The 22,709-nt window shown below is 39.0% G+C and overlaps 1 protein-coding gene across 2 annotated transcripts in view; it reads left to right on the top strand.

Annotated features, from left to right (window-relative positions):
• Positions 1–22,709, top strand: part of LOC110841884 (zwei Ig domain protein zig-8) — a 34,567-nt gene that overhangs the window by 11,361 nt on the left and 497 nt on the right. Inside the window, exons 2-14 of one of the 2 annotated variants that reach the window (XM_022087583.2) lie at positions 10,133–10,208; positions 11,316–11,412; positions 14,456–14,579; positions 16,226–16,295; positions 16,438–16,505; positions 16,637–16,712; positions 17,683–17,744; positions 17,902–17,932; positions 20,303–20,354; positions 20,420–20,504; positions 20,651–20,675; positions 20,751–20,768; positions 20,971–21,012. In XM_022087583.2, the coding sequence (XP_021943275.2) occupies positions 10,163–10,208; positions 11,316–11,412; positions 14,456–14,579; positions 16,226–16,295; positions 16,438–16,505; positions 16,637–16,712; positions 17,683–17,744; positions 17,902–17,932; positions 20,303–20,354; positions 20,420–20,504; positions 20,651–20,675; positions 20,751–20,768; positions 20,971–21,012 (796 nt within the window). In that variant the 5' untranslated portion in view covers positions 10,133–10,162. Of the gene's footprint in view, positions 1–10,132; positions 10,209–11,315; positions 11,413–14,455; positions 14,580–15,875; positions 16,026–16,225; positions 16,296–16,437; positions 16,506–16,636; positions 16,713–17,682; positions 17,745–17,901; positions 17,933–20,302; positions 20,355–20,419; positions 20,505–20,650; positions 20,676–20,750; positions 20,769–20,970; positions 21,013–22,709 lie in introns of those variants that run through there. The other variant, XM_035857011.1, reaches the window with a different exon arrangement.

Raw genomic sequence — 22,709 nt, 5'->3', positions numbered from 1 at the left:
GAACCAAAAAGAAATTGTGCCAGACAATAAAAAAAACTTTTTCAATCACTTTCCAAAGAGTCGTATAGTTTAACGCTAGGAAAATAAAATTCTTGATTATTTGTCAGTTCTGGAACATTGAGTTTCGCACTATATATTTTCCTTGTTCCTGATATTGCGAGAAACTCTGACTCTCAAATGGATATACATGCATATATTCTATTCTTATTGTAATCTGTACGTGTCCTTCCTCTGATCGTAAACTCTTCTCATTCACCATTAAAGATTATCTCATGATCAAGGAATTGATTGTAAAAATGCAGACTTCCGTCTTATACCTAAATTTACGAGATATTGAATTCTGTTAGTAGCAGAAGTGGTTTTAACAACTCTCTCTCTCGTTTATGCTGCATTTATTTTCTTCGTCTATACTTTCATCACATTGAGAGCAAAGTTTTATTCCATCCAATATTTAATATGGTATGGTAAAAGTCGTCCTGATCACCCTCTGCCAACTTATATCATTAAAATATCTGCACCGTGATTCTGTATTTCCGACACTTCCTGAGTTGCACAAACTTTCACCGTTACCACCGGAACTTCTGATCCCTCATGCGGAGACACGTGCCCGCCGTGGACAGAAAACCAGCACTACCACCACGCCTCCCTCCCTTGCAGCCAACTCAGCACCATTCCATCCAGGGTTAATGCAATTTGAAATATTTCAATAGTTGATAATAGTTGGGTGATTTGTGGTGTAATCTCTGCCCATCTTTTGACATTAGGTTGGAGTCTTTGAAGCTAAAAAAAGCTTGGCTGTACATATATCAGAAACTAAATATATCCTCCCTGGCATGGAGTAAGACTGGGATTACAGAATAATCAAAGCGAGTATTATGACGTAATGCTATGTGCAGCTTCCTTCCTCCTTTTCGCCGGTTATTGGTCAAATTTGTTGGTTGTTACACTCTATATACTCAAGAAAGCAAGTAAAACTTGGTGACGGGTGGGCCAATCCTCTCCAAAAGGAAAGAGTAGTCTCATCAGGAATGCACTCCACGTTGTTGTTTCCAGTAGTGTGGTGCCAAAGCTCACTGGACACTGGAGAAAGTTGTTCGTATCCAGACACCAACACCACCAGCAGTAGTTGGCAGACCTACCTTACATAACAACCAACAAAGTCTGAACGAGTCAATAAATACAAGTTGAGCTTTGCTGAAAATCTCACCAGATTTTACGCGAGGTGAAAGTAACACATATGGATACACTACTTTCTCCCGATACACACATAGATAAATGCACACGATCAGTTTTAATTTGGCAATATAGAAACATTCTGAGTTAACCTCACCTTGTTCTCATCGACCTCTAATAACCATTTTTGTGGTAAAATTATGTATTCGCAGAAAATGTTGGTCATTATGGCTTCTCACTCAATACAAAAGTTTGCATTCACATTCTCCGAATTGAAGGGTAAAGTGTAGCCGGGGAAATGATGAGGGTAGGAAATATTGATTTAATTAAGTATATACAAGGGCAATTAAGGACATTACCATTATTACTTGTACGTGCCACTGTGTGGTCGGCAATATCAGTCCTCTGAATTTCATTCCGGATGCAATAAATTCCACAAATTGCGTGTTCTGAAAGTCCACGTACAAGAAAAGAATTGCGAGTGGATGTGACTTTATTTCCACAGCATTTGTACATTGTATTACAAAAAGCAGCAGAGAATGTAGTTTGGCACACACACTTTTTTTGAATAGAGGGGAACGCGAAGACCAAGTAAGAACAAGTAAGTACCCAACAATATTAGGAAACACCATAGTTCGGTGTGCTACAAGGTGTGCTAGGGGGATTCTCATCCCAAATTTAAAAGACTCGAGAAATTTTCTCATAACCTTGGACCAACAAAAAGATCATTCAACTGAGTTGAGACTTTGTGAAGAAGTCAGCTTGACAACTACTGTCAGGCAGCGTGTCTTCTTCTTCTTCTTGTGTATGGGCATGGCCATGGGTGAATTAATAAAGTTTCTTTTGCTGTCTCCTACCAAGTCTGTTACGACGCCGTGGTCCATCCATCCGTTTTCTTGGATTAATAATATGAAACTCTTTGCTTAATTACAAATACTGGGAGCCAGCAGAGTCACTTTGATTTATCACAATCTTGCACAACACGATTTACGTGACAAGATTTAATACAGCCAAACACAAACTTTTTAAGGGGTTTTCATAAGTCCTTTTTAAACTGAATCGAATGCTCTTTTTTTAACTGTCGACTGCTGCGTGGGGTTCGGTCCCATGGCAAAAGAGACGACGATACGACGACGACGCTGCTTCCATCCTTGACAGCCAGAACCTCTCTCTAATTTCCTTGAACGTTAAGGACACCAGAGTGGAATACAAATCAACCCCCTTCATCTGCTTTCTCCGCTGCGGAACGAGGGTGCTTAGGGTTTTTTCCACAATCCTCGTGATTTTCATACTCCCGGGTGGCAGTGATTAAATTGGATCACTCGCTGGACACGCACTTATTATTCAACTAATTGTATTTCCTTAGCATATCATTAACACTCTAAGATTTTTTAGCTAATGTATACTCACGGTCTACTTCGACATACAAAGTTACTTCTGTACGTCTTCATTTGATTTCAATTTAACTGCATGTATTCATATAAGTACATTACATTTGCACTAATTTCGCCTTCCTGTAGGTTTAATGACAGTGATAATGAAGAGAGTCCAAGCAATGTTAACTACAACGATCGTCATTATTGTCATTGTGACCAAGCATTACTTGGACCAGTGTTTGGTTTTATGCTTGAAAGACCAACTTGTGCCGCATTTGAGGCCTGTTTTCATTTGAACATCACATTCAATGCGATGGTTGGAAACCTGCACTGCGATGGTTGCAAGAAGATAATGAATACTTTGGCCCATATATTTATTTCAAGTTTATATTCTGCGAGTGAACTGGTCTTCATTAGATTGAGAATAATAATTATGGTTTGAATTGCATCAAGCTCGCATCAGAGACGACGACGAGGGCAAACAAAGGACTGAATGGAAGAAATAACAGTGTTTGATGCTAATGACTGCCACAAACCCAGAGGGTATCGCACACAATTGACCAGCACGATGCTCCCATTGTCACACGCTGTCATTTAGCACACGAGCAAATCCAATTCCTCGTTTTCAATGCGAAATGTGTCGGATATTCCTGCGGAAACGAGAAGCTTCCGAAGGAAAAGCCTGCCGTTCATTCTTCGTGGCTTACATATTCCGCTTGACTGAGCCCCATTACGGCTATTAAACGCTCCTCCTCCCGTGGCCCACTGAAATGGCTCCTTCACACAAAAGGATAAGTATAACAACGCCACAGTGAAGAAATGGGAGAAAATTAATCTCTGGCTACTAATGTCTGTCTGCTTTGTCCAAGCCAGGAATGCGGAATGTAGTTTACATGGTGTAAATGAATGTCAAACAAAAGCATGTTCGTTCACGGCGTCGTATTTATTTATCTTCGTAGGTAGGCTTTCTTTCGTTCTCCTCCTCCTTCAGTTTATTCAGTCAGTGTTTCACCAACACCAATGCCACCAGTGCAAACAAAGAGAATAAATGAACTCTTTCAATGACGAATACCTATACGCCAAAGTGCAAATAGTGCACGAGTGTAGCCTATATGCATATCTTCTACACCATTCCTGACATAAGTATTCTCATTCTCATATGTATCACCAAATGATTGGCACATGTTGAGAAATTGTACCAACATTAGTGACAATACTAAATACCACATGCAGAGTTTGTGACTTTTCAGTAACATTTTGCAGTAATTGTTGGCCTTCTTCGAAATCGTAGAAATGAGCAGAATGCACAGAAGGGGTGGCTCAATTTCAGCAGAGTCAACTTGAGAAAGTATGTGCACCTACAGTAGCTCTCTCAGTTTATTATTGTCTTCCATCATAGAAGAGCAACCCCTTCAGCTCGGGAATATGGGGCTTTGTACAATAGGGACAAGTTGGTGGTTGGTGTAGCAGCAGAGTTTCCCTGTCGTTGACTCTGACTGAACATGGACTTTCTCTTTTATTTTCTTCCTTGGTGGACATGCACGATTCCACATTAACCTTATGCCCTACTTTCTCTTAAATTTACGACTCAGCCTTTGTGTACAAGGAGAACACAGAAAAGTGTAAGGTTCTCATTTTTAAATTGTTGCGAAAGTTATATGTACAACAATTCCGTGTGTGTGTGTGTGTGTTCAAGCCCATACAATCTTTCAAAACTACTTTATTTGACGTAGTTTCCGCACTATTTCCGCACTAATTCATACCGTAGCTGTCTTGTTATGACTCAAACTCTCTTTTCTAACTAATCTGCAAATAAAAGTGGGGTTGCGAGATTTGTAACTTTTATTGTTTGTCCAAACATTATACAAGTGCTTGTGTATATAAATTGATGTTTTATTTTACCATTATCAAGTATGTCGTAAGAAATAAAATGACGTAAGATTTGAAGGATGACAATCCTTAGGTTCAATATGATGAAAGTGTGTTATACAAGAGTACATACATACATATTTATGCATTGCAAGACAACAAATCCCAAGGTGAATGTTATTTAATCCAATTACAGAAAGAAAGTGAAAAACAAAAGAGAAAGTTACCTTCATCTGACTAGCTCACACTCGACACCCGTCCACAATTTTTAAATCGGAGACACTTTTGTTTAGCTTGTGGGATAAGAGTACTTAGTCTCATGCAGAAGCAAAACAGATTTTGGGAAGAACACCGACCAACAAAGGAAGAGGTGCATACATGGCGGGGCAGGATGGTAAAATATGGAAAAATAGAATTAGGTCTTAAGCACCACCACAGGGAAATGTACAGAGAATAGAAAAGCAGCCGAGTTGCATTCAACAAGAGTTGAGCCTCCAAGTTTCATCAAAGCCAAATCTCCATCCTTGCACTCAGAGAGTGAAAGCAGCGGGTGGGAAAAGCTTTCATTTTTGGCAAAATATTTGCAGAACTTGACTCCACGCAATTTGAGGCAACTTGGTATTATACCAAACAGTCATCCCTCCATGAATATGTCAAAAAGGAATACCTTTTCAACGTTTATGAATGGAATGAAGGCAAAAGTGAAATGATAAAACGTAGACATGCCTTGTAACCAATTTTTCAAATGCATGCATGGTTCCACACATACGTACTCTGGCTGGTCGTCCTCGTCGTCATCCTCCTCCTCGAAATTGTGTGTCAGCTCGTGACACCAAAGTTATACATGAGGAGGGGTACAGAGCAAAGTTGAACAAGCAGCAGCAGCAGCAGGTTTGCTTTTTCTTCTCTGTCGGAAGAAGGAGGATACATTTTTGCAAGCATATTCGCACTCACTCATGCGATCCCATCGGTTGGCGGAATGGTGCGATATTTTTAGAAGATGAGTGTGTGTCCATGGTGTGTCCGCTTGCCTGTCTCATGGTCTCTCGCACTTGAGAATTGAATGGTTATTGTTGAATAATTTGAGATTGAGCTCGAGCTGGTTTCAAAATGAGGGTATTTGCTCCACATATGTGTAAAGTTGTCCGTCCGTCCGATGATGATGATGATGGTGGCAAGCATGGCACATTCGCTTTCTATCTCGTTCTTTTCGCTAACCACACACCGACCTATGGCAGATATTGTAAAAGAGGAGAAAACCAAAGTTTTGGCTCGAGTTGGAGGAGATCCAAGGAGGTGATGGAGGGATTTCAAAGCCATTTCATGTTGATCTCTCCAACTTGAAAGACGACTAAACGAGCCAGATTTTTGCCTCGTTGGCGTCCTTTTCCCTCTCAATTCGCAATATTTTGCCATTTTCCATACTGCTGCCGCTCATGCATCTCTCATATTCTTCTTATAATCGCACTTTTCTCACTTCCACTCACATGTACGATATCAATAGTATGTAGTATGTATGCAATGTCTTTTGAATAAATAATTCGCTCGTCTCTTTCTTCTGATACGCGCCCGTCTCCGTATCTTTTCTCAAACTTCCTCTGTTGTACATTTTCTCAGAGTCAGGTAATATATTTGTAAGAAAACCCGTTGCCGACTATTCTCACACCCAGGCCCACCATCCAGTCTATCTCCCTCCCGTCTTCTGACTTAACCATCCTCTAAATCGGTCGCTTCCTCCAACTAACGGTCTCCCACTGCCAGATGCCAAGTCCACTCATTTCACATTCTGTAAACATACTTTCCTCTCTTTTCTACTACATACTGAACTCCTTCTCCATTCCACATGTCTCTTTCTCCCCTCTCTGATTTACATACACCTTTGTCCTCTCACGTTCTTTTATATTACACCGACCGACCCATTCCTCTCTGGTTATACGACAGGTTATCTACTGCTCCATTAAGGGCGTAGTAAATATTTCAGAGGAAGCACTAGGATTTTATAACGTTGACCCAAAACCTGTCCAGTCTGTCATGTGGACTCAATTAATGTGAAACCGTTTAAAGATTCAAAGTTTTGGAGTTTTGAAATGCACACATTTAATACGCGTTATCAGTCGTCGTATCCCTACATGATAGCATTTAAGGGTTGCTGAATAATACCAAACGGGTGGCATGAGCAGCAGGAGAAACAAAACACTCAATGATGCACAATGTCCGTGAGTATGTTGATTCTGAACCATTTCATTATTTCTGCTTTCACTGTTCAAGTGAATGCCGACGAGAGTTGAAAGGACTTGGCTTAGAAAATGAAATAAGTCAAGTGTTTGGGAAATGTTTTGCGGTGGGAGGGGGACATTTTGGAAAGATCAGACAAAGGTAAATGAGGATCCGAGGGAAGTTGTGGTCAAAAGCTGCAAAGTCGAGTCTTTGAACATCACCCACAACTACATAATGGGGCCAAGTCGTCCTGTGTTTCTTAAACCCATCCATTCACCAGGTTCTCCTATCTCTCCACTCGTTTTGAGATAATAAGGAGACCAAGTAATGAAAATTTTATGTAGGCAGATATAACTATTCATGAAAGGTAAAAGTGCTTCTTTCATAGGAATTTGGGAAGAAAGCCACCAATATTGTGCGTATGCCTATAAATACTGCAGTGCTCTCCGTGTGCACTATCGGGGATATTTATTTACGATACGTTGACTTGATATCGGTACCCGGTTCCGAGTTGTGTAAATCAAGGGAGGATTTTCAGTGTTTTACTTGGCTTTCGCTGCTAATTTGTTGGCGTTGGCAAAGGTAGAGAGAGAGGACATCAATGAATGAGGAGATTGTGGGTGATGGTAGCGGTGTGGCCCTCCATCAAGTATATTTATTACAGCGTAATCCCTGATTATTCGTAAGCCTTCCTACTTAAAATTCATCTAGTCAACTAGCGAGCACATCGACTTTCCAGGAATGAATTTCTCCTCGTTCTTCCCGTAGAAATAGGAGAGGTGGCAGTGACTCAACCTTTTTCTCCCTTCCATTTGCATTCAAGGATTTCGAATTCTGAGTCCGAGCCAATTCTCTCAAATCCAACGACACAGTCACATGTAAAATTCAAGAAGTTAGCTTACGTTAATTTCGCATAAGTAATCATCCTCTGCATTATAATGCCATATAGTTGAAACGCAACATGGAACAGAAGCACCTTTTTTGGGGGATTTTACGACCGAAAAATAACTATCCCACTCGCCGCCCGACCTTTCCACACTCACATTTGTATTTACAGCTCAGAATTGAGGGCAAAATACAACCATTATGGGTGCTTCCAACGTATAAAATCTGCTATGTGGAATATGGATGGTTTGTGGAAGTGAATCTTTGGCTGCTTCACTTTCTCTCGCTCTCTGCGGTCTTTCCTTCTTTTTCTCCAGCTCCTATGTGGGCTGGGCATACCCAACGACGCCTCTATTTGGCAGCCCCTGCCGCAGTACAATCTTTGCCAAATTATTAAACGAGTGAATGAGCTCGTTTTATGGCACAAAAAATGCTGTCGTTAACAAAAATTGCTTTATAATAATGATCAGTAGGGAATGATTTACATTCGTTTCTACACCCCTGATTTCTCATAATCATCTTACATTTATCGGTTTGTCTTGTCAAATAAAATTTAGCCAACAATAAAATGTAGCATGAATTGTGGACTAAATAAATATTTTTTTGGCGTGGCAAAAGATTGACGATTTCAATATGTAGATAAATATCCCTCGTTGTTTATGTCTATTCATTGCTGGATTTTAAGAAGGTCAACACGGTTTATCCTGGATTCACCAACATCACCAAACTCATTAAGGAAGCGGCGCTGAAAATTTTATTAAGCAGAATGAGATGGAAATTAAAAAACATTGCCGTCAGATTTCCCATCTGCTCCTTTCAGGGTTGTAATTTGACCCCAGATTAGCGTTTGCCATGGCCCAAATTCCATCGCTCTTGGTGTCCATATGCACTTTTCCCTCGTCCCTCGTCCTCTACCTCTCTCGGAATGGATCCCAAGGCAGTTGCTGGAGTAGCCTGGCTCACTAGTTCAACTTTCCTGCTATCTGCTACCTTTTAACGGGTAGTTATTTTTTCAACATCATCAACTCAATTTCTCCGTTATTACTAATTCAGGAGAGTTTGCTCATCTTTACTTGAAATGGACCGTATTCAACTTACAAACGTCTTGTTTGGGACATGATGTTTCAGTCAAAATTTTCTGGGGAAATAGGATAATAATTAAAGGGTCATATTAGTCAACACCAAATGCACCTCACATACGTACATTAAAGTTTCCTACAATTGTGTGTATAATAGTACTCTGATAGAAAATAAAAGTTTTACAGATTGTACATGCTTCAGCCAGGACATCGTTCTGATTATATTTACGGCACAGGAGATAAACTTGAACGGCAACTTGTTCATTCTGTACGAGGCAAAGAACGAAACCCAGTTTCTTATAACCATTTGGCCGTGGAGTTGCAAGTTTTTGCTAAAAGCCCGTTCTGCTCTTCTACCGAGGAGTTCCTCCCGTTGGTTAAAGTGCACGAACCAGTACAGATTTGATTTATGACAGCCGGGTGACATAAGATATTCAAGCTTAGTGTATACTTCATAAGGAGAGAAAGAAAAGGCGTCTCAATCTATAAACTTCAAACTCTCGGGGTTCTGGATCAGTGGGTAACGATATCGAATCTGACCGTTGAGCTACTCGCTGGTTGCGTTGGGTGGCTGGAGAAAGCGAGGATCTAGATTTAGACAAAATCGAAATGGAAACCAATTCATCAATCATTTCTCCATTATTTTTCTTTGTACAATCAGTAAAAATGCGTTAGACTGAGACGATCAAAGACAGATTTGACGTTTGTTTTTATCCTTTTGTATCCATTTATTTAAAGATTGACGGAACTCTGCTTCCGGTTCATTTACTAAGTATTTAAGTCAGAAAAAATCATGTACATACCCTCAACAAAACTGAAGGATACAAATATGAAATTGATGAATTGTCATTGGGTTGTGCACTTTTGGGATTTCGTACAAACTATTCCTTTCTGATTTTGAAATGAATACAAATACAAGCGACACCACTTGTGTCACCACTTGATCAGATACAGAAACTTGTACTCTTTTGCCACTCCCCTTGAGCTAAGTATAAGTGGGTACAGATAATATTTATACAATTGCATGCAAACGACGAGGCAATCGTTGTTTTTAAGCAAACATTATTTAGTGGCTTAAAGTATCCTCGCAATTGAAGAAAACTGTTGGCAAAGTTAATTTACCACAATAATGTTGTACAAGTGGGCAGATAATTACGGATTTTTTAAGAGAGTTGGTAAACAGGAAAAGTTGGGGCAAGTTTTTTAGCCGTCGCTCTCGCCTTCTTCGGCTCGTCTCTGCGCTATCTAAATAAGAGTTTGGTGGATGTTGAAGAACTGGGCGAAAAGTAAAAGTGCTTGACTTGTGTGATGTGAGCTGTGGAAATTGATCCTGTGGTGGTGGTGGTGTGTGGTTGAAGAGGGTTTGTTGTTGCTGGAGCTTTGAAATTCTGAGCTGTGCTTCTGCTTTCTCCGACACGAGAGGAAAAGCAGCATCAGACGACGAGCTCTCGAGGGACCAAACTTTCTTCCTCTTCGCATTTCCTTTTAGAAACCCCTTTAATAAATTATTCATCAAACTTGTTCTTTTTGCAGGGATGAAGATGAACTCTCAGCTTTTGGATTATGACTAAAATTCGCGTGCTCGTCCTCAGCGTTCTCCTGTCACCGAGTAAGTTTGTCTCCTCCACGTCTTACATCAAACACACTAACTTTCCTTATCTGTTCCTCATCTATCTCTCCATCTCGATCTGCTGTCACTACTAATCTAAATGTCATGTTTATTCCCCTCTCTTACTCCCGGCTCAGGAAACAACAATTTTGTCTTTGTTCTCATTCTTTTGTGTCTTCCCTTTGGAGAAACTGTCCTCTTCATCTCTGTTCACTTGTTCAATTCATTTACATCCGGCACCTACTCACCCCTCCAACGTTTACACCCACTCGCCCATTACCCACACGTTGAACATATGTATGTATTTACATATGTATGTACATGCTCATTCATAAGTTACTTTGCATGTTAGTTTGTAGCCTAATAATAATAATAATGTACTTAGTTATTGGGCACATTTACATATGTATAAATTTATGAGTAAGTATGATAATTTTCATACTTGAACATTCAAAAGATTTCTCAGAAATACCTAAATTTCCAAAGTTTCTCCGATTTTAATGGGAAGCAAGGTCTTTAGAAAACACTTGGATATTGTAATATGGCGATGAAATAATGGATAAGACAAAGTTTTGGCAATTCTTCATTGCTTTTTCGTTCACATGCAGAGTTTTCTCCTGGGGCAAAGCATTTCTAGGGCCGGCAGTATGATGGCAGCTTTTGAACCCTGTATAGCGGCCTTGGAATAATATATTAAACTTTTTGATATATTATCTACAGCTAATGTTGTGTTTTACACACACGCACACTTTCTCAAGAATGGGAAACTTTAGTTAAGAGCCATATGCTCTTGTCAGATCATTAAAATGGTAAATCGAGATATTGACTTGTCTTGCTGAAACTTTTGATTTGCATTTACCTACTCCCACCAGCCCTGAGTTTGATTGATCTTTATCCTTGAAATTCAATTTCGGGAACTTACCGCAGTGCTGACTGGGTGAGAAGCTCATCAATATTAAAATGTAACAACTTTAGCCATTTATTTATAATGAGTTTGTTTAGGACTGTCATGCATAATTTATAACAATTTATGATGATACCTACCTTTACTAGAAATAATGGGGTAGAAATAAAATGAAAATTTAATGTAATCATTTGAAATTTCAGTGTGCTTTGTGCCAAGTGTGGGGGACAATATCACCTCCTCATTTGGAGAACCAGCCGTTCTGGAGCGTGTCTATGAAGCACACAACGCCAACTTAAGGTACGACTTCATATTTTCTTTTCTCCTTCTTGATGAAATTTCCCCAATTCATCTCCCACAACTGCAAAAGTCGAGTTTTTTTCATGATATTTAGAAGCGCACTTGACCTCAAAACGGCCTTAGGGGGACCCCGAGTTACAATTTTTATTATTAGCACAAGTATATTTAAGTACGTTTCGTGTAGCCTGTGTGGGCGAATGTGTGTACGTACCAATGGAACGTCTCAAGTGCTCGACGACTTGGCACTGTACAGCTCATCAACTTTCTGACAGAGATTTACCTTGAGCCATCTCCAGGTTCACATTTTTCTACTTACTTTCTTCAAACTGCACAATTTCGCGTAAGCCTGAGATATTGTCTTACTCGAAAAAGTAAATAAGGTTAGAAGAAAATATTTGTAACATCTGTTTTGCTGAGCGAGATGAGCGTTTCACTCAGATCACGACGAGGACGACGCGGACGGTGAAAGTAGTGCCATACTACACCAGCGAGCATCTCATCCCAATAGTTACTCGCAGTGAGTTCACATAAAGCAGACTATAAAAAGAAGAAAGTTCCATTACAGCCAAGGATGTAGGTCTTTATGCCATTTATTCCAAAGATCCTGAACTCCAAGCACGCACGAAACAACAAAGATCCTTATTCACCACCACTGCCCATCACAACGGCAGCGACTACTAAACCAAATTGAGAATCGGCTGAAATGAAATGAGGGCTTACTTGTTAGGAGAAAAATATTGTCCGAGATCTAATTTCGTCAAAAATCGAACCAGGCTTATGGCTTTGGCTTGGCTGTTATTCTAAATAGGGCAATAATGATCCCATCCCATCATCATCAGAGTTAAGTAATTACTTTCACTCAGTGAAATCAGAGTATAAGAATTGATCCTTTGTAAATATTCATCTGTTCCCTTGTAAATATTCATCCCTTGCCATATTCATTCCACAATGTGAGTCACAATATGCATAAAAGTAATGGTAGAATAATAATAATTCACACTCTGCGCTATTATCATTGGCGTAACTGAAAGGTGCATATTCAGTAGATGGCCCACGTATGCAAGTATCTTCTTGCTATTCACATCTGCATTTGCATGCTCGGCACTTTTGAAGCGCAAACCACGTAATATGCAAAAAAGGATTGGACTTGGACAACACGAGTCAACACATTGTTGCGGTTCGTCCCACTTTTCATTCCAAATGGAAAAGGGACATTTGGAAGTAAAAGGCACATTTTTCTGCATGAAGCACACCTTTCTCCATTGCCTTCTTAGCATTCACCGTGTGTCATAGCAAATACAATAACACTTTCACGGACAAAGACCAAGACCTGTGGGAATCCATCAACATTTCCAACATCGCACCACATATGTAACAAGACGTGTAGGGGATGGCTCTGCAACACATGTAGAAATACATAATATGGAGATGTGTGGGATGAAACATGAGGAATTCACCACTTGTACGTCAGGTACATACATATATTCCCTAATAATGGAGGGAAATACTGTACATCGGGACTCTGTCTGATGTACTTTTTTGAGTCCATATTCGAAACATAAAGAAAGTAGAACTAAAAAGAAGAAGAGTGAAGAATGTGAAATGTACGTGTGTGGGTTCAATCGTTCCATTTGATGGTGAATCGACGATATTCATATGAGTTGAATAGATTTTTATTCTTTAAACGAGTGCTTTCACTATCGATGTACATTTGCTGTTCACGAGGGTACTTTGCTGAACAAATCAAGCTTAGAGAATATAAATGTCTGCCAACACAAAAGCATTTTTAGCAATATTCATTCATATCCCGTAGACATTTATATAAATATGTTCTCATGTTACGAATAGATCAACAATATGCATATGAAAACTGCGGAAAAGATGAATTAATAATTTTTTGCTCCTGTGATGCAATGATAAACGTCCGGATGTGATCATACAAGTCAAATATTTAGACTTAAAAATTGTTTTGAACTCTTACATAGATAACACTTTGACAGTTAAAAAGTACAAGGATTCTGGTACGACTAAAGTAAAACAGGATAAACACACTCTAAGCATATTTTTCTACTTTGCTCAATCTCATTTCCTGTGTTGCAAGATTGGTGTGATTTGCTCAACAACATCAGCATGAGAGAAAATACCGTGCACTCTGCAAGAAGTGAGTTGAGCTAAAATGTTACCGTTACTGACTGAGTTGGCCGGGAGGGAAAGCAAAGATTGTGACAATAGCCTTCTTTACGGAAATATATTGTTCTTGTCTTATCTGCTGTTTATTTATTTCCAGTTTGAGCCTTTTTCTGAATTATTAAAGCGTATATAACATTTTGGCTCGGAAACAGGGTGAAAGGTTGGTTGAAAAGAAGGAGACATTTTTCTTCCAACCAGGCCCGACTTTCACTTCACACTTTTCTATATCTACCAAATAATGTGTAATGAGTTGTAGCTACTTATTTTCATATATAACTAAACCAACTTGCTTCACACGTATTATCCTTTGCATGCTCCAACGCTATGCCGTTGGAGCATGCATGCACATTTGTTATGCATATTTGTACAAAATATTTCAGAACGGGGAACCATTTTAGCGTATTAATTTTCATTTTAGGTCAGTAGAATTTTCAGAATACAGATAATTAGAAATCTACATCGTCACCTCCTACATACATACGCAATAAGAAAACATAAAATATAAAGAAATAAATACGTGCATACTTCATTAGAAAGTTATGTAGTCTCTAAGACGAGATGAAATAACAATTCCAACTAATGCCCAACCGAACGTACCCAAGGAATGAGCACAAGGAATGCACACAAAGAATTTAATGTCAGAGACCACGAGAAGAAACTTATTGTGGTATCTCTCTCAGAAATAAATGTGGGGAAAATACACCATAAATTAATTAAATAAATCATGATGTTCCAGATGGAGGCCACAAGAGTCGTTTATTATAATTATACTGGCTAATAAACAAGTGCATAAATATTAGTTAGTTTAGTTTCTCCTTGTAATTATAAAATTGAAATTTTTGATGCACTGCAGGCACCGCCACCACCCCAACCACCCGTGGGGTCCCCATTTTGAGGAAAACCCATCCAACGTTACAATACGAGAAGGTCAGAACTCTCATCTTGACTGTAAAGTGGGACTCATCGAGGACAAACTTGTAAGCTTCATTTTGACTTTTAAGACCTTCTTTAGTAAGTAGAGAGCTAACTAAGTAAGTTAACTCATCTCGATATCTCATCGTGGTCGCCCGAGTGTAATCAGCAACCTGAGCGAACGTTGGAAGAATGCAAATCCCTCTCCACCACCCACTTTCTCAGCCCTCAATAACTTGGTGGCAAAGTTGCATCTCATTTTCCACCTTATACGGACATACATTTTCTCCACACCACACGACTCATATCCGCCGCAGACATAAATGCATGTCAGGGACAGAGTGTTGTTGGTCTTTTATAGGATGAGGATGACAATCTGTTTTTGGATCGGGCAGCCCTCGAGATATACTAAAGTTGGTTTCGAGCAGATGAGACCTGCTCTTATTCCTTCATCATCAATGGATTTTCTGATTAAGTGGGTAAAAGTTTCCAATTTGTTGAAAATATTGTCAGTAAATAGTAACCGTGAATAATTTAGACGTTCAAACTTTTCACATGAAGTACAAAAGAGTAATTGAGCACAAGTAAGGAGAGGCTGAAGATGAGCTTGGTATGAATTTAAGAATCTCTTGAGGGTTGTTGGTCAAACTTTCCTTTTCACATCGATATTTCTTCCTCGTCTTCGTGATCAACCTTCCGATTAAACCCTAATGCCCTAAATTTTCCTTGCTTAATGATGCAGCCAACTTTCTTCGCCTTTCATCTATGTATTAGAAGCCAGTGAGGGTGTGGAATCAAATGGATCTCCAAGGATGACCTCGAAGGGAATAAGCACATGAGTCCACTTTAGCAAGAAGATGAGAAGATTTAACCCACCGCTACCACTGCTCTGAGGGATTTACGGCTTCAAAAGAGATCCGTGAAATCAGTTCATTACTTACAGCACGACGATTGGGGAGAAAATTAAGCGATTATGTGTCAAATATGGGAATTATCTGAGGAATGTTCCACTTCTTCCCAGAACCGTCTGCTTCAAAGGATGAAATTAATGGCGATGCACTGCTGCATATGTTCTCAACCTTCAGATGATTTATATTCTTGGCAATTTAAATTTTTTTAACTAGAAGATCACAGGGTTGAAAGAAGCAAATTTATTATTATGGAATTTGAAAAATGGAGCGATGTCGCTCGTGACGGCATTGCTGATAGAAACTCTTTCATCTATGATCCTAACCACTGTAGGCATGCATGCGGGATATATATGCAGACATACATATGCACTGATTTTCCCTTGAACTACTGCATATATTCATACCATACATTCCCACAATGCTCACTGGAAGTGGATGGAAAAAGATTCGTTGAGACAAAAACAGATGCCGATGATTTTGACTAAATCCATTCACATCTGTTGGTTATCTCCTCAATGGATGAAAGCTTTTGAAAAATCCTCACAAGACTGGTGCAATAATTCATCCCACCACTGGATTTCCAAACCACTGGAAAAAAAGGTGGACGAAGAAAGTTGCGGATTTAAGAGAACCTCAAATAGTAGACTGTCCTGAAATTGCTTCCCTGTGCCAAATCCTTCTATGTAGCAAGGCTGCTTAGTATCCAGAGCTGAACAATGTCGCAACGATATGCAAAAGAACCTGCAAGAAGTGAATAGATTATTGATTTGTAATAATGTTGTGATCTGTCTTTTTTTCAGGTATCATGGGTACGTCGTAAATCAGACCATCTGGACTTATTGACTTTAGGTCCAACTAATCACAGCTCTGGTAAGAAAGAATCAAGGCTCAGGTGTGAAGTAAAGAGTTTTAATTTTATTTAATTAAAAGTGATGGGCAAACATGTTTAGAACTTTTTTGTATCTATCTTAAAACTACAAACTTTTGTTATCGATTGTGTAAATAATTACAGATCCTCGATTTTTGTCTGACTTTAAATATCCAAATAACTGGCGACTAGCAGTTCGTAATGCTTCCAAGGTAAGTAAATTGTTTTAAATTTCATCACGTATGATTTTTTTATGGTGGGCGTCTTCGAGAGAGAAGGGACGTCAGAGCACCAAGAAAAATCAATCCAATGTTGATCTACAATCTACTTGTCTTATGAATAGGATATGACGGGAACCTATCTTTGCCAAATCTCCACCCACCCACCAAAATCTCTTGAAGTACAACTCACGGTAGAAGGTTAGTCCGCAACTATGTACTTTCAGTGGATTTCAATGTGCAGCTCCTCAAGTGCCCTCTTCAACTCCTAACTACTTACGTATTGGACATATAATTTGCTAATGGAATGAAACGATCCAGTTATTTAATATCAGGAACTTTTACTGGTTACATGGTTAAATTTCGGGTTGATAACTATTTGAGTTAAAATAAAGTTTGTGGTCAAATATCCTTTTTCCTCAATAAATAAACCACTTTGCTTTCTTCGCCCATTTGTTACGATATCTTAGGTCGGACTTATTTCCGGGTCAATGCTGATCGTTATTTTGTCATTTTCATGAGAAACTGGTCTTTGAGTCAACTTAACGTAAAGCCACCGTCATATAATATATAGCGACTTTTACTTTAGATTCATGAATCATTTATCATTTTCTTTATCATGAAATTACCAAAGCCTTTAAAATATTTTATAACTTATGCTCAAAATGTTCCCTTTCTTCTCTAGCAGATGAGTAGCCTCGCTCTAGTTCTTTTATTGCGCTTCTTATATGTGGAGTTTAAATTGAATGCTGGTGAACGTAATCCTGCCATTATTCATGGCAATTCGCCGCAAGTAGATTGGATACTTTCTGAAAATTAATTTGAACTCTTATTACATAACAATTTTATTTTCTATTTCGTTCCCAGCATTTACTGCATCCGATTTTATACGTACGTACGTACGACACCTTCAACAGGAACCAGTTTCTTCATAAATCAAGTTAAACTGAGCCGCATTGTAGAATAAGGCGCACATACTACTAGTCAAATCCCTCTGAAATTCAAAATCAAGGATATAATTTATTTATGTACCTGCGCGTCCAATTTTTTATGTCCCCCGTGCTCGATTTCGTTTTCTAGCAAGTGGGGTAAACGGTGTAGCCTGAGGAGGTGTCACATGTGGACAAGGACCATTTCAGATTTAATGGAAAAGGCTAATTTGTTTTTGCAGCGCCGGAAGTGTTTATCGTAGTAAACTCGAGAGGAGAAAGGATTCATGACGTCCATTATAAGGTTACAAAAAATTGTTTTTATTCGCATGCACATATGTACATACGTATGACATGGCTTTCCGGGGTCTGCTGTAGAAACTTGAGCAACTCAAGTTTTTTTGTCCATGGTCATCATTTAAATAATTATTTGTAGACCTTAATTCTTGTTTTTTTTATAGGAGGGTTCCACGCTGCAGCTCGTTTGTATAGGTGAGTCTCGAGTAATCTGGGAGAGTGGGCTTTCACCAGTGCTACCAACCAACTTCCTAGGCCACAGTGCAGTGATTGCCTGTCTGCCTCTCCCACTATTCTACCACGCACTTTTATATTATATGAGAAACGACCTATTTCTGCTAAATGGAAATTCCTCCATGAAACTGCTCACACCGACCAGCCGACAGCATGAAATAATTTCATCCGCCCAGATTAAGTGTAGATTGAGGCTTACTCCGTAAAATTATTTTGCTGCAAATTCTTTACCGAATTTTCCTCACTACATACAGTACATATACTTGAATATCTCGTGCATAATACGCCATGACCAGACGGATTAAAGCTAACTCACATACATCAAGTTTCATTTTTTGTTTCGCTAAATCCCTTTGCCGTACGTATGTACCTGCACCATTTCTGAGGTGCTTAGATATCCACGTGGGCAGGAAGGGCGTGCTTATCGGAACTTTTAATTTTAAGGCTGTAAACTTTACTTGAATTTGATTCAACGCCATTCCGTTATTCCTTCCTTCCTTCAATTGTTTGGTCTCCATCCATCCGTCCGTTTGTCCGTTCTCGACATCTCCAATCAGACGTCTGTCACACAACAAGCTCGAGTACAATTCAACTATGCAGGGAATCAGAAAATGTGTACTTAGTTTAGATTAATTTAGAAAGTTGGAAGAATTTCACAGGCCCAGATGTGCCCTTCCTGTTTGTAACAAGTTGATGCATTAGGACACGAAACCATCTGTCTCGAGTTGTTGTTGTGGTTCGTGGATAAGGGTTTAGAACAAAGTAAATGAAAATCAAATCAAAGCATCTCTCTTGTCTTTCCCATCGCAAAGTTTTGCAGTGAGATTTGTCTTGTTCGTGGAGGAAAAAGCTTCCACTGCTGCTCTCGGAGATTGCTAATGTTAATGTGACTAATAACAAGACATCAGTAGGCATTAGAGTATTATTAATGAAATGAATGTTAATGAATTCTCTTCCGTCACACAAGAATCCAATCCAACGAGTTCGAATTCTTGGACGGTCGTTGTTGGATGGAGTGAAGTGGATCGGAGATGGAGTGTTTGGTTCGAGAGGAGGTTGCTTGGCTGGAATTGAAACGGCTGCAAGAAGAAGAGTGGAGCCGTTTGAGTTGAACGATTTGAATGAAGGAATCCACTGAAGCGTTACATAATAATCTTAGGAAGGAGACAGGGTAACCCAACACGAAGGCACGTACATGTGTATGCAGATATAGTACACAAGGAGAAGTGCCTCGTTGGAAATAGTATCGCAACCCTCTTCTCAAAAGTGCTCTCACGCTCTTGCACCCATTTCCTCGACTTTCTCCGTTTCCCATTTCCTCCTCTGCTTTTGTATCTACCACAATGTTGGGGGTGCAAAATCAGGCGCAGAAAGTATGTACGCTGTAGCAGCAATGCATACAACACAAGTAATAATCTACGGCTCAAATGTAATTTTTCAATTTGCATTTGCATTGTCCTGTGAAATAGAATACTTGACTTGACGAACCAGCAGGGGTTAGATGTCCGTTTGTAAATCTATAAGTTTGTATATGCCTATACGTCATTAAATGGACTGCATTACGCTGTGTTGCGAATAAATGTGGTTTAGTTGTATGTAGCTGTTTGGAGATAGCGGAAAGGTAATAATTGCGACGATAAGGGGTTTGTAAGAGGCATCATGGTGGAGAGACTATCATTATACGTACGTAGTGGGTAGCACACTCTGTGTGGGGCACGTTTATTTGTACATGTTGATGGCCAGCGTTTAATTAGTGGTTTCCTCCTCCATCCAGGAAGACTTTCACTCACATAGTTGAAAACGATCCGGGCAGACTGGGAAGTGGGCTGACTTGAATGTTGACTGCTTGTGGCATCCAGAAATGGGAATAGTGGTGCGAGCAAAATAATTACCGATAGTGTCAGCACGGGCAGACTATCCTGTAATTTATAGATAAATCTATTCCAATTTATTTATATGGAGCATTGTGAAGGCTGCTATGTAGAGGATGAAATTAGGCAGTTTAATGAACCATTATGATGTTGAAGAGCAATTTGAAACATGAATTCCTGGTTTACATGGCATACTCTGTCCCGACAGGTTCTGTCCTTAATCGTTGGGTGATTAAGGCCTATTTAAATACTGTGCAATTAAGGGAAGCTCAGCATTAATGATTTAAATTGTTTCGTAATTTCTCAATTTCTGTTGATTATTCTTGTTTGATGACATACTGATTTGATATATCCTTTCGTCGGCCTGCGGTTACGATGACTTATGTGATATTGCATATATATACATATATATTTTTGATTAATGGTAGAAACGTGCACGGTTTGGTTTGTGGTTTTACAGTGAATAATCTAAAGTCCAGATCGGTGAGTTGGTTCCGTAACTCTGATCTGCTGTGAGTTGTAATTATAAATAATATATATATAATATAAAAATAATAATAATATAAATAATCATTAGTAACCACGATGTGAGTCGAGGAGGCGTAAGTATTAAAACCGAAATGAATACTGACCAAGAGTCAGCCAAAAGCGTTCTGAATGTGGTAAGCAGTCAAAATTAATCAGTTAGCATTGTTGTGCTTACGATTGCATCCCTGTTTTTACCTCACCGTTCTATCTTGCTTGCTATCCACGTGTACTTAATAGTTTTTTGCACATTTTAACTAAACTTTTGACAAAATGTTTCTAGGCCAGAATTACTCGGAAGGACATTGGTGAGAATTTCAGTTCATAATATGTATTGGTATAACTTAAAGGCATCCAAGTCTATCTATTTTTATGCCCACCAGGATCATATCTCTGTTCAGGTATTAATTTAATTCATATTAATATTAATATTAATTCATACGTGGCATTCTCTCGGAAGGGATGGTGATGTGTGCGAGTGGGGCGGAGAAGGTGGAACACCTCATCCCTCCCACAAGCACGTATTTATTAGAATTGAATATCTACTAATACTTGTCTATAACATTTAACTTATTATCCTGAAACTCACTTTGATTTTTTCAGCCCCACCGCATAATGCCAGTGTCACCGTCCACATCCTTAATGGTATTTCATTTACATTGAACACTTGAATTCTCAATTTTAATGAAATTCTACGTATACACGTACGTATTCATTTGTACTCGACTCGTCAAATCCACAGCCCAACAACTTGCACTCAACTTATTTAGTTGTTTTTGAAGCGAACATTAAACTCTTGTCAACATGGCTGTTGTTCAAAGTTGAAGTGGTTGCGATTAGAACTTGTGAATCATGTAGAAATCTCGGTTGTGTCATTTAAACTTGTGGCCGCAATAGTTCCGTCAAGTTTTGAACACAGAGACAGAACCACTGCATTGGTGATTTTGACTGTCATGTCCCAATTCTCTGGAGAACCTCAGTGGGGATTAATTCCGTCAACTCTTTAATCCTACTAAGACCTAAATTTATGTAATAACTGCCACAATACCACTAATTTTCTTCCAGATTAAGCCACAAGTGCTGAGTCAGCCGTGTTACTCACTAAATATTAATAGTGATAAGCTTGCTCAGGCTTCCAAAATTATGTTGATATACATATACATATACACACACTCTGCAAATTTCAAGTTGAATTTCATATACATACATACAATCCAGAATGTCCTAAATTTAGTGACCTGGATTTATTTACGTAGACATGCATATTAGTAAATATATATAAAAATATGCGCATATGTATATTTGTACCTATTTACATATACCTACGTACGTAAATATGTACACGTATTCATGACTGAACTTTTCGAGGGCCGACCAACTCTGGAAATTAACCGTTCTGAACGGCAAAAATAAACTGTCAACACATAACTCGGTGATTTTGGCACTCAATTTTACCTGTTTAATTAAAGTGTCTCGTTTGAAGGCAATGGGCTGTGAAAAAGAATCAACAAAAATGATTGATGCGTTTTTGCTTAATAAGAACTGCCGCACCCCGACGACTACGCGACACAAGCCATGAGCCAAGATTTTCCGTGGAGGGTGATGGGATGGAATTCATAATTAGTTGTCCTCGTACTTGAGACATGAAATTAACTTTACTACAAGTTAGGAAATGATGATTCTGGGAGAAAGTTGAAGGATAGAGCAAATAAAAAAGAACAATTCATTTCTGTAGTGTCGACAAGTTTGGCTCCAGGCAAACGACAAAACTTCCGTCATATGGCCCTTGGTACATTATATGCCATTGCTATACATGTGCCTATTACTCTACGCACCCAACATACGTACATACATAGACATTGTCTATACAGAGAAATATTTATATTGCTAATGTTACACATAGCGTGCCCGAGATTCTGAAATAATGTGACATAATAATGGGCTCCTTTGGGCACTTTTCTCCAAACTTTTTTCCTCACTCACATGCAAACAACCTGAAACTCAAACACCGGTACACGACAAAACTATTATTTCTTGAAAGAGATGGATGAATTTTTTAAGCCGTGAGGTGTTATTTTTAAATTATTTTGGCAGCCTTTCAAAAATCCCTGGTGCGGGTTCGTTATTTTATTGGTATGTAAACACAAGATGGATTGAATGAGGCAATGTTTTCAAGTTGGGTTGAGGTTGGTGAAAGTCGTTTGGATAAATTTTTATAACACAAAATAAATATCTCTTTTGCCACATTAAAGTATGTATTTCGCTGTTAAAAAATCATTCCAAATTGTGTTGTGTGTTGGACAAAAAGTCATAAATGTATATAAGGTTCTTCTGTGAGTGGG

The sequence above is a fragment of the Folsomia candida genome, unplaced genomic scaffold (genome assembly GCF_002217175.1).
Source record: "Folsomia candida strain VU population unplaced genomic scaffold, ASM221717v1 Fcan01_Sc001, whole genome shotgun sequence".
NCBI lineage: Eukaryota > Metazoa > Arthropoda > Collembola > Entomobryomorpha > Isotomidae > Folsomia > Folsomia candida.
This window is presented reverse-complemented; position numbering and strand designations above follow the sequence as displayed.